This window comes from Plecotus auritus (assembly GCF_963455305.1).
Source record: "Plecotus auritus genome assembly, chromosome: 3".
Lineage (NCBI taxonomy): Eukaryota > Metazoa > Chordata > Mammalia > Chiroptera > Vespertilionidae > Plecotus > Plecotus auritus.
In genome coordinates this window covers 147,348,137-147,361,503 of record NC_137772.1, presented here as the reverse complement: position 1 = coordinate 147,361,503, position 13,367 = coordinate 147,348,137, and the positions used below count along the sequence as shown (strand labels likewise).

The 13,367-nt window shown below is 35.8% G+C and overlaps 1 protein-coding gene across 19 annotated transcripts in view; it reads right to left on the bottom strand.

The window, feature by feature from the left end:
* The window catches only part of PPFIA2 (PTPRF interacting protein alpha 2), a 492,483-nt gene that overhangs the window by 395,517 nt on the left and 83,599 nt on the right, over positions 1-13,367 (bottom strand). For 14 of the 19 annotated variants that reach the window (XM_080661577.1, XM_080661567.1, XM_080661586.1 and 11 more), the window contains one exon: positions 4,252-4,305. The exons of the other annotated variants lie outside the window; for them this stretch is intronic. In XM_080661577.1, the coding sequence (XP_080517703.1) occupies positions 4,252-4,305 (54 nt within the window). The remainder of the gene's footprint in view (positions 1-4,251; positions 4,306-13,367) is intronic. 19 annotated transcript variants of the gene reach the window in all.

Sequence of the window (13,367 nt, the reverse complement as noted above, 5' to 3'; positions counted from 1 at the left end):
ACAGCTCTCCAGATTCCAGGTACAGCGGGTACAGTTGAGTGAATGTTCAGACCTTGTACCCAGTGCTTCAGTATCCAGAATCCTCTTGGCCATATGCAGCTAAGCTGCTTAGACCTTACCCTGGCTTCCGAAAGGCTGGGTGACAATCATGTGAAAAACCCCTGATAACTTATAGTTCACAAGTTAATATTGTTAATATTTAAAATTTAAAACACTATGGCAATTATTTTTAAAAATTCTATTTAGTAATTTTTTACCCTTTAGATTTTAATTATCTATTTTCTTTCCCTTAATTTTTATATATAAATGTATACTGTTTTTATACTGAAGATTATTCTGTAATCCGATTTTTGTAAATGAAAAACATGTCAAATGTAGAATATCTAATAGAATATTTCAAATAAAATTCTAAGTTAACATTTAACAGATAATATTGTTCTTACTGATAGAATTTATTTTCTATAACTATGTGATTTAGAAAAAATCTGCAAGTTTTTTTTGCTGCAGCAACTAATTTCCAGGGTCTGAATTTAAAAACATGCTTTTTAAAATCCTTTTCAGAAGAAGACCATTAGAAAACTTGAATTGCCCCCCTGAAAACATGAATGACTGGTTCTTTCATTATTAGCATTAAAACTGAGACTAATTGAAGTTTTAAAATACCTACTTAGCCTTAATTAGTGCAAAGTATATTTCTGGAGTTCCTCAAATTTATTCTTATTACTACACAAATTTATTTATAACATTTGCAAAATTTGACACAACTTTTATACCCACTTGGTTATTTTAAAAAGTGCAAAATTCACTTTTTTCTTATGCTTCAGGAGTAATATTTATGTCTACCCACAGAAAAATTTGCAATTTTTAAATATAACATTTAAAGATATATCTGGGATTTCATTATACTGGTAAAGAAATAAGTCCACAGCTATGCATTCTTTCAGCACTTTATATATTCTGTTCAAGGAATGAAAAATCAGAGAACCTTCATTTTTTTACCAATGAAAATTTCATCATAGAAAGGATTTAGAAATTCATTGTAAATATTTATACAAAAGATACAATTTTAAAAATGCATAACAGAGATTTAAATGACTATTGCAAAGGCATTTTTAAAGAAAAAAAAATATAAAACTTCAAATAGATTTAGATTATGTATAATTTAACCTGACTTCAGTTTTCTAACTTGGGGGCAAAAATAATAGCTTCGTTAAAAGCCTTATTTTTAAATGATTGAAGTAACTCCTAGAATACTATCACCATTTCAACTTCTTACTTAAGACTACTTTATATAAGCTTTAGGGGGGACTAAAAATTATTTCATTACATAGCTCCTGGTAATGCACTCCAGCTTGTTCTTTAACATGGGAGACACTAAAGTTATGTGTACTTTTACTACCCCTCCCCCAGATTGCCTAAACTCTTATGTACTCTGAAATATGCATTGTGTTCTCCACTCTACAAACATTATAAAGTAAGCACAGCCATTGAATTTCAGTCGTTGTAAGCAGCGGTATAAAATATCCATTATCTTAGCAGGACATAGCAAAGAGAGAACCTGTATCTTCACAATATTATAAATTATGTCAAAAGAAAAAAACATGCATATGTGTAAACATACATACACATATGCACTTCACATTTAGTGAATGGGAATGAAGTTGGTTAAGTTTGAGTTCAGAACACCATCTTGCCTGCCTGTGACCTTTTCCCCTGCAAGGGGCTTCCAATAATTAGGCTTTATGCTCACTCAATCATTTATGCTTGAAAAGATGTTTCTTGTGTGTTGTTGTTGTTGTTGTTAATATGTTTTTATTGATTTCAGAGAGGAAGAGAGACGGAGAAAGAGAAACATCAATGATGAGAGTGAATCATTGATTGGCTGATTCCTACGTGCCCTCGACTTGGGATCAAGCCTGCAACCTGGGCATGTACCCTGACCAGTAATCAAACCTTGACTCTTGGTTCATAGTTCAACACTCAACCACTGAATCACACCGGCCGGGCAGAATGATGCTTTCTTGACAGGACATGATAAACCAAATTATTTTAACATGTAAATAATGGATAAGAGTTCTATTGCTATTTGCTGAAGATAGGTGTTTAGTTTTGTTTTGAACAAGAGAAAAATCGTTTTAAAACTGATTGATCTTAATTGCAAAATTACTTCCAGAATCAATGCACAGGTAAGAAAGATACATTAAAGGAAACGCATTTATTTTTATTTTCTTTTTTTTAATCTTTTTTATTTATTTATCTTTATTGTTGAAAGTATTACAGATGTCCCCTTTGTTTGTGAAATGAGAGCCCAATGCATGGAAGAACATATTTGGCAATGATACATCTGATAAAGGGTTAATATCCAAAATATATAAAGAATTCATACAACTTAACAAAAGGAAGACGAACAATCCAATTTAAAAATGGGCAAAGGACATAAATAGACACTCCTCCAAAGTGGTCATACAGAAAGCCAAGAGACATGAAAAAATGCTCAGTCAGTAATCATCCCAGAGATGCAAATTAAAGGGCAATGAGGTATCACCTCACATCTGTCAGAATGGCTATCATCAACAAATGACAAGTGCTGGTGAGGATGTGGGGAAAATGAAACCCTAGTACACTGCTGGTGGGAATGCAGACTGGTACAGCCACTGTGGAGAACAGTATGGAGTTTCCTCAAAAAATTAAAAATGGAACTCCCATTTGACGCAGTGATGCCACTTTTTAAAATCTTCATTGTTGAAAGTATTACATATGTCCCCTTTTTCCCCCCCTTTCACGCCTCCTAGCCCACCCCATTCTCCCACCCCAGGCCTTCACCACCCTATTGTCTGTGTCCATGGGTTATGCATATATGCCTACAAGGTCTTTGGGTGATCTCTTCCCACCCACCCATCCACCCCCACCTTTCTTCTGAGATTCCACAGTCTATTCCATGCTTCTATGTCTGTGGATCAATTTTGTTCATCAGTTTATTTTGTTCATTAGATTATGTACAAACACTATGCAAGACAGCAGGGTGAAATTATATCACATAAGCAGTGACCTATACTGCTTACATATAAAGTTGGCCATAAATCCTGTCGCAATATGCTTCCTGTGCTGACTTACATTTCACCTTGTCTTACACTGAAATCTAATAGGCTCAGGAACCAAATATAAGCAACTATCTGAAGACAATACATTTTTTAAATTCCTGCATTTTGATGAAGATGAGACACATGAGAGAGAGACAGAAGAGAAAAGCTACAACTAAAAGTTTTCTTTTTAACAGCTCACTGGTGTTTCAATGTAATAACATTCTTCACCTGGATGCCTACATGCAGTCCAGCTAAAAACTGATAACTTTGGTTCCACATTAAATCTTACAATGCTAAGTAAAAAAGCAAATGGTGATAACGTTACTGCATTGACTGCTGAAATAAATTGAATCTTATTACTTTAGACATACAGCATGAGTTCATGTTTGTACTTCAAACATGAAATCACAGGAATGTTATATTAATTAATGTTTTCTGAAATCAGACATCACAGAAAAAAACAAAATGCTCCAAAACTAGACTATTGAGCAAAAATGATAATTCTCTCACCCTGGCTCATTTCGCTCAGTGGTTACAAGGTCAGCCTACGCACCAAAGGATCAAAGGTTCAATTCCCATTTCTCTCACATCCTTTTACCTCTCTCTCTCCCTCCCTCCCTCTCTCCATTCCTCCCTCCCTTTCACTCTTTTTCTCAATGGAAAAAAAAACTACAACAACAAAATGATTTCTTTAAAACTTTTGAACACTTTTTCTAAATTTCTAGAGGCTTCCTAAGTAAAGTAAAAAAGAAACAGCAATATCACGAATCAATACTGTTGATTAAATAGGCTGAAAGAATAATTAGAAAATATATTGCAACCCAAATCATACACTTATATTTGGAAAGGTGAATTCTCAAGTTCCAAAAGATTTTAACTTTTGGTATAATCCATTAGTAGGACATAAAAGCATTTACATATTCTAATGAAGCTTTTATTCTTATTTTTAGAGTCAATACATGGAAAAGAATTTTATGGGTTATTAAAACTTTTTAAAACACCAAATGACACCACAAGGCAAGTTCACAATTTTGTATTAGTTACTGCAATAGCTATATATTTCAAAAAGTTACCTCTATGACCGTTGTATGCAAGTGACCATCTGATGATCTGGTGTGTACATAATTCAATTCGTTAATAGTTAAATTTAATGAAGAAGCTAACTTACCGGTGGATCAGCCCCCTTAGAACCAGTCAGACCTCCTGTTAGGGATTCGATATCCTGAAAAGGGGAGAGGTGTTGATTGTAAAATGCTACTCAACAGCATGGAGAACTTCCCAGTCCCACAGTGTAATATTTTCTTTAAGCTACAAACTTAGGTAAATCAGCTACATTTGTTTTGTTTTTAGACCATCTTGCTATACAAATACTATACAAACAGCCTGTATCTAAAAATTTATATTTGTTTCCTACTCTGTACAATCTGTAAAAACAAAAAAATATAAATAGACGAACTATTCCTGACTATACAAAAAAAGGCTCTAGGTGGGAGAGCAGATGTTTTGTTCTCTGAGGAGCTGAAGTGCAGAAAGGAAATGAAAAAAAATTAATGAAACTTCAATATAATATGTCATTTGCAAGAATACTAATCCCATGGAAAATGCTGAACCTACAGAAATGATTAAATCACCCATAGTTCATCTGTTATAAAATAGGGGTACCAGGGTAGAATAAAATAGGATTGCTTTTTCTTCTTCTTCTTCCTTTATCTTTCCTTTCCGTTCCCTTTACTAACAGGATGTGTAAGTAATTGATTCATCAACTGTATGTGTTTAACCTTATGTTCTGGCTAAGATTTTGTTGCAGTTCTCAGTTGGCCAGATAAGAACCGAGACTTTTAATCCAGCCCTGGACTTACACTCCTGGCCACCAGGAATGCGGAGGCTGAGGGGTTAGGTCTCAGAAACACCAGGATGATGCACACCCGATCACCCCTTGACCTGTTTCAGAACACTGGCCATCCTGTTCTGAGGACCAGTAATGAAGACATTCATCAAGACCCAGGACCCCCACAGGGACTCAAATTTTAGGACTGCAGGTCACCAGAACCCCCCTCTACACTCCTTACCCATATTCTCTTCCCCTGATTCCCCTATAAAAGGTTATTCCTAACAAGTTTAAGGGGAAGATGGATGTCAGGGTTTTCACCCGTCACCTTCCCAGATTTCCAGCATCTGATATTAAGCGCATTTATAATCTAATCCCTATCTCTGCATGTTGGCTGGATAGTGACGGGTAGTAGCATGAGCACTGGACTCTGGTTTCATACATAGATGAAACTATAAACAGGTATGGGTAGATTAGCTATTCTTTTACAAGGATCATTTCTAATCTGGAATCAGTAACCATAGCAGATCATGCCTGAGTAGACTGATTGTCAAAGGTATTGCCGATGGAGAACTGAGTGATGCTGTACACACTGGAGAGCATGCATATTGCAGGGACAAGCAGAGCTCCACTGGGTCATTGTAGGGCTTTGGTTCCATGTTTTCTAATCATACGACTTTGCCAAAAGAAGCTAAACGTGCACAGTTTTAAGTAAAATCTCTCAGGATGTTAATGTTTGCAAGTGTTTTAATTTTAAAATCATGGTCCCACACCTCCAAAATGAAAAAAGCAAACAAACAAAAACTGTCTGCTCAAAGGCTGTCAGTTAGGAGTTTGGGGTTATCCTGAAAAGTTACACTATTTGCTAAAAAGTTTCTTTCGTGTGATCCTGGTCACTTCTTATATGTTTGCATCTCGTACATACAGGGTTGAGGAACCTGGGGGAATATTGTTGTATTAAAAACATCAAATGAAAGATAATTGAATAAAGATAGAAAGAAGAAAATAGATAACTATGATCAGAGAAACAGCCAACACCTTTATATCATGAAGATTATGTTACTAGTTCATTGGGACTTAATCAGAACATTTCCCTGATTATCTCAAAAAAAAAAGGGGGAATCTTAACAACAAATATGGGGCTCAAATAAGCATGTGAAGAAAACACTGAAGGCAGGGGAGAAGAAAGGGATGGTGCAACGCAAGTTTCCATTTGGAGAAGCTGATTTTAAATGGGAACTCAGTGGGTGATGAATTTCTACATGCATATTTTATTAGGGCCATAAATGACAAAAAATCACAAGGGATGCTAGCCAAAAAAGTTAAGCTGCTTCTCTGTAATGGATATATTGTATATAATATGTTTTCTTATCCAGCATTCCTTTGGGGAACCCTCCTGCTCCCTGACTCTAGCTCCATAAAAAGGCTTATAAAAATTGCTTCAAATGTTGTAGGAGCCTGCCAGAGAATTAAGGCAATTTAGGTTCTGGAAGGTATAATGGTATAGTCTAAGTCCTCAATTTTATTGTTTGAGCAATGTTTGATACTAAATTTTCTCCCTGCCTTCAAATTTTAGATTGTTTCTAGCTCTCAAAACCTAAAAGATCCTAATTAATACTCCCGTATTGTTCTATTTTTAAAATGTTCCCCCCTCTCCATCCTGTTAAAATTCTTTATTCCAATACCATGCACACTATAAACAACCAAATCACCTACATTATTAGATCTTGCATGTTCTTTAACATTTCTATTAAGTCATCTATAAATTATGACCTTAAAAGTAAAGTATAAAACATATTCATAAGTTGCCAAACAAAATTAATATTCCTTATAAATCCAAAGATAACATAATTTTTAAAAATGTTTCAGAATTTTAAGGGATGAACTGAGAAGATTTGGTAGTAAAATGGCTACACTATTAGATTAACAGAAAAATACATAACCCATTTTCTTGTTATGAGCATGACTAAAAAAAGTTCCAAATTCTATTCCTATGAAAGGTTTATTGTGAGTACATTTACAATGAAATAATATTATGTTAAGTACATTTTGAGTTAATACCTTTTGTTCTTCATAGAAAGGCATATAACTTAAATTAACAATAGAATTGCTGATGGTATTACCAGAGATAATAGAGAAATTGATTCAGTTTTCAAAAGTATTTTAGCAATTTTATGCATTTTGTCATAGTGTTAAAAGTTCCATCACAAATTTCTTGCTATCATAGATAAACTGGGAAAATTTTCAGACTTCCCAAATCTTAAGCTTTTCATGGTAGTCATGGTCCTGAGAAAAATAAAGCAAAGGAGAATTTAGAAAATAAATAGAAATGCATTGATATTTATGGTTTTTAACATGGTGAATTAAAGCAAACTCTGAACTCATGGCTGTAAACAGAGTATAGATGTACATTTTTATTCCATTCACTTGTTTAATTGAAAAACTTTTTTGAGCTTATGTTCTACTTTGAGCATAAGTTGAAAAAGAGTGTCCTACTTGGACAGACACCCCTGTTAAGCATGTTTCATCTCTCAAAAAAAAAAAAAATCAGGTATGAATGAGCATAAGTGTGTATAAATGCTTTTTTTGTGGTAAAATTAATAGGTTAAATAAATAATTATTTTGAGATGCTCCAAACATAATTAAAAGTGAGTAAATATTTTTTATGTTTATTAAATATTTTATCTACAAAATATAACCAAAACCCTTGACAAATGCATTTTTTAATCTACTTTTATATAGATAGCAAGCAAAGGGGACATCAAAAAGTAAAGACATTGATATCCTAGAAAACTTTTAAACTAACTACTGTAGTAATATTTGTTTGATTAAAAAATTTAAAACAAACTTTGATTTTTTACTGTTATAGAATTTATTAACTCTATTATACTTCATGCTTTAGATTTAATAGCTAATAAACTAGCTACCACTTACTGAACATTTACATTCTAGGCACTCTCTTTAAATGTTTTATACACATTATAAACAGCCTTATAAGGTGGTTATAGCAGCCCTATAAGTGTGGACGAAAAGGGCCCACATGCTAACCTGACAAGCTCAGGGAGGGCCTGCGGAGTGGCCTTGCAAACTCAGAGACATAAAGTAACCACAAAGGATGGTCTGAAATTAAAACTTTCTTAATTAAAAGCAGTCTATGGTAGGTAGTCATATTCTAGGCTGGTACCTTCCCTGACGAAAATCAACCTTGACCTTAACTGAGCCTATTGTCTTTTTTTGCATCTACTATAACATACCTTTGAAATGTCAGGGTAACTTCCCTTTTTCTGACCCTTCAAGGCACAACCAATGCACTGGGGCAGAAACCACAAATTTCCTCATTGTTAATGTTATCTGCTATTGTTATTGTGTTAAGTGTTGACTGTTAACTATCCTTTACCCACCTATGTAAAAGAAGCATGCATCTATCATTTTACTTTTTATCCAATCCCAGAGGTTTCCACCCCCTTTGCTTTTTTCCCACCTCCCTAATCTATCACCAGTGGATTTCATGTAACCCAGTTACATCTCTTCTTGTGATTGTAATATATAAAATAAGGTGCAAAACTGCCATTCCCAGGAGACTTATCTCAATTCCTTCTGAGTCTGTTTCCCAGCAATTGTCAACAGTTTGGTTCAAATAATCTCAAACAAATTCTTCACAGGTTTGAATGTTTCTTATGTTAACACTAGAGGCCTGATGCACGAAGATTCGTGCAAAAACAGGCCTTCCTTCCCCTGGCTGCTGGCACTACCTTCACTCTGGCCGGAGCTGCCTTTCCGCCTTCCCATGCTGCCCAGAGGCCTGGAGTGGCTGGGGCAGTGTAGAACGCCATGGCGAGGACGCAAGCATCCCGCCCCGCCCCCGGCTGCTTGGTGCCTGTGTATGCAAATTAACTCGCCATCTTTGTTGGGTTAATTTGCATACTCACTCCTGATTGGCTGGTGAGCATCGCAAAGGTACAGTCAATTTGCATGTTACTCTTTTATTAGTATAGATAAGTTAGCTCTTTCTTTTCTCACTTAACAGGTTAAGTGTTTATATAATTTACCTAGTATCACACAGCTATTTGCATGATGCCCAACCTGTGTTTTTAATACTAGTTGTCAAGGAATAGCTTCACCCTGGCATCTGGTGACTTTGCACTTATCCACAAAGGCAAGGCTATACCATAGGCTGGTGGAATCCCCTGGGAGCCACCCAAAAACATAACAAGGTAGATGGTCTTATGAAGAGCCTCCACGTGGCTGTTTATCATTCTCCTCCCTGGCACCAATGAGGCATGGTACTGTCCACCTCACTTTTCTCCAAACCAGATCCATCTGCAGTCTATAAAACTGCCTGGGTGCAATATGGAATTAGCTTTTGCCAACAGAGCAACTCCCCTGCTCATATTGTTTACCATCTGACCCATCCAATTCAAAGTAGTGCTGTGGAACTAGGGATCAGGGCCAGAATTAGAATGAGGCAAGTGGTGTGCTAAAGGTGTAAAATTTAAGGAGGCACTCATTCTAAGTGTCATACAAGTGCTAACCCTGCACTTGCAGGACCCTGAGATTTAGTATCTCCTTAAAAGTTGTGCCCTATTAACCTCATTATTAGAGTCCTGCAAGAACAGGTTTGGCAGTTATACAATACTGGAAGTGAGGGACTCCTTAAACTTTGTGCCCTAAGTACTTTACTTGGCTCACCCTAGTCCTAGCTCTTCTAAGGACATGTAGAGCTGATGCTACCATGACTTTGTTCATGCTGTATATTCAATAAAATATTTAAAAATCTATTTGGACTCGTTCTCTCCTTTATAGAAGTCAAATTTATAGAAGTGTGAGAAGACAACCTGGCACTTGCCTGCATGCTCACAGACTGCTTGTGGCTTAATACCAGTAATATATAGCCTCTGCTATATGACTTGTTATCAGCTGCACAGAAAAAAACAACAACAAACAAACTAGGACCTATCAATTATATAATCAACTTTATTTCTTGAAAAAAAAATTCAGGTAATGAAAGTTTCACTTCTCTCTCCAAGGTGTCAAATACCTAAGTGAGATTGTTAGCCAGCCCTTGATGCAAACTGTGTAGAGTCAGTCTCTTTTATTATTGGGCAGCTCTGTTCCTGGGATGGAAACCTGGTAATCCAAGGCTGACCTGTGAATCAGAAGTCTTAAAGCTTTGGAAAGTTGACCCGCAGATGGAGTGAGGCAATCAGTGTCAGAGCTACAAGTAGAGTGAGATTTGAGGGCATCCTGGAGCCTGGGTAACACCTCAGCACAGGTTTAAAATAAACTCCACGTTATGCTGAACTGATGCTGTTGGTTTTCCATCCACACCCCCTCCCTATGATCTGTGCGCCAATAGTTAACATATTTTCCCCTTGACAGACAATTTGAGTGATGGAGCTATGGGGATTAATCATGTGGTTTTCAGTGCAAGTCGTTAAGTTTAGATGTAAGTCCTGCTTCCTCTGTGTAGAGGTGGGAAGAGGATATTGGAATTTGAGGTCTCTTTCAAGGCTATTGCTGGATCCTTATTTTTATTTCTGAAGAGTTATGGTCAAGAAAAAAATGTTAAAATAGTTTGGATGTCAAGTACATTAAAAATTATGAAAATAAGATTATAAATAGTCAATTGAATCTGATATTACACATGCCACAAGACCCAGAACATCTCTATATATATATATAAGCCTAATATGCAAATTGTCCCCTTGGAAGTTTGACCAGGAGACCGGGAGCTCGATCACTCGCTATGATGTGCGCTGACCACCAGGGCATAGCGCAGAATGAAGGAAGGCCCCTGCCAGCAGCCAGAAGGCCCCAATGGGCCCTGATCGCTGGCCAGGCCTAGGGATCCTACCTGTGCATGAATTTCATGCACCAGACCTCTAGTCTTTACTATAAACCTGATAGTCAATTTAAACTTTATATCAAGTTTTCAAGCATTACTTTTCCAAAAAAATAACTTTATATAATATGAAGATACTTGAAGCATAACAATATTGTTACCAGCTAGGACTATTTTAAAATTTGACTTATGCATATTTATAATTTGGGACTATTTTAGAAATTCTTTGGAAGAAAGTGATTATATTTCAATATAGAGTACATTTTAGTGCATTAGACATTCTATGAAAGTGCATCAGTACATTGTATAAAATAGTAAAATATCAATAATTTTTATTGAATACTTTTTTTCAAAATTTGTTTCAAAGCCTTTAAAATTATTTGACGAGGTTTTATGTTTGTAGAGATGTTTTCATAATTCATATACTCGAAATATCAAAATTAAGCATTTCTCTCATCCCTTTTGTTGAAAAATTCCTGAAACTATTCCTCATCTCCTATTTCTCTTGAAGCAGGTTGCTGTCCCCACTACATCATTGCAACCTGTTTTATCAAGGTTGCCAATGCTACCGAGTTGACTGAATCAATTGTCACTGCGTCATTATCATTTTTCTTGATTTCTAAGCCATATTTGACACAGTGGGCCACTCCATCCTCCTTGAAATACTTTTTTTTCTCTTGGTTTCAATTTAGTTTCATCTTCTATATCAATTTATTAAATACCATGGCTTTAAATACCATGTATGTTGATGACTTGTGAATTCATTTCAGCCTTAACTTCTGTGAGATCCACAATGCCTACTCCAATCTTCATTTGCAAAATCAAACTTGATTTCCACCTGAACATCTCCTCCAAATTAGGTTCTTGTCCCATTGCTGTCCACCTTGACATTATCACTCACCTAGGTTCTCAGGTCCAAATTCATCAGCAAATCCTGCCAATTTTATCTCTAAAATATGCCTTGAATTTGACTATTTCTTACCACCTATATTCACATCATCCTAATCCCTTGTGATTTCAGAGAGGAATCAGGGAGAGGGAGAGGGATATGGAAACATCATTGATGAGAGAGAAGCATTGATTGGTTGCCTCTTGCACATCTCCCACTGGGGATTGAGCCCACAACCCAGGCATATGCCCCAACCAGGACTTGAACCTCAACCTCTTGCTTCATAGGTCCACATTTAACTACTGAGCTACACCAGTCATGCCCCATTATTCTTAAAATAAAATACAAGCTTATTACTATGTCTAGCAATGCCCTTTGGTGATCTGGCATTGGCCATAACATTGATTTCTTTTGCACCATTAACCCCCTCACTTCATGCCACCAGTATCACTGGCCGCATTGCTGTTTCACAAACAGTCCAAATATGGCTCCTATCTCAGGGCCTTTGCTCATGCTTTTCCTGCTGTTTAAGATGCTTATTCCTTAGATAGCCTCCTAGTTAACTCACTTCATTCGGATATCTAAGTTTAAGTATCAAAATCTCAGACAAATTTTCCCTAACGAGCTGTCTAAATCAGTGAAGGTTTCACCCAGAAATAAATTGCATTAAAAAAACACTATAAAAGAACGTTTAACAAAAGTATATTTTATAGAAGTATGAATGGCTTAGTGAATTGAGAAGAAAGTTGAGGTACATGGGCTAGCAACAGCAGGAGATCATAACCACCCTTAAGCCCAAAGAAGTAATAAGGAAAAAGAACAATATTATGAAGAGTCCAGCAAAGGGGGAACAACAGCCTCTAGAACAGCTTGCCACAGTGGAAGCTCAATAAATACTTGAATGAATGAATGAATAAATGAATGAAGCACATAATACCATGTTTTATACATTAAAAAGCCGAGAAGGCTCAGATTATGTAAATGATTAAGTATTTCTCATTTTTCTATAAATGTATCATTTTGAAAGCATAGCTCAAGGCTATAGTGTCTGCACAACAACTAATGAATGACTTGCCGAGGATCACATAACTGGGGAATGCTGGAAAGAGACTTTAAAATCCCAAGTGGTCTAACCTCAAGCCCAGTGTGCTTTCTATTTCATTATGATTCTCTAATGAGATATCCTCCTAAAGGAAAATGCACTCAACTCTGTATTGTCTCCTTTTGAGGAAATACATTTTATATATCCCAGGAATTCCAGTTCATAAGAAGGAAAATGTACAAAATAATTCAATAGGCAATAAACAATACGTTAAATTTATTTTCTGGCAAATGCTATTATTAGTACAGATTAAAGACCTGATACCTTAATCATTATACAATGAATAAATCAATGCTTAAAAACTTTGTGCTTAGTATTGATAAGGAGTTCAAATATATTAGACTAAAGGTCACTACTTTATTTTTATGTAACATCTCATGTAAGAAGTTTCACAGCACTGGGAATGAGTAACAGTCAGAAGACAATATTTTTTTTTAAATCATTCAGTTTTTTTCACACATTGCTTAATAGAAACTGTCTTTCATCACAGCTCCTTGAGGCAAGCATCCAAATAATAAAACTGAGTTTGTTGATGAGGCATCTTTCTACTCTACCAGATTTAAGCTGTTAGTGTTGCCTTGGCGACTTTACAGGGAGGCAGAGAAATAGGAGGAAGCACACAC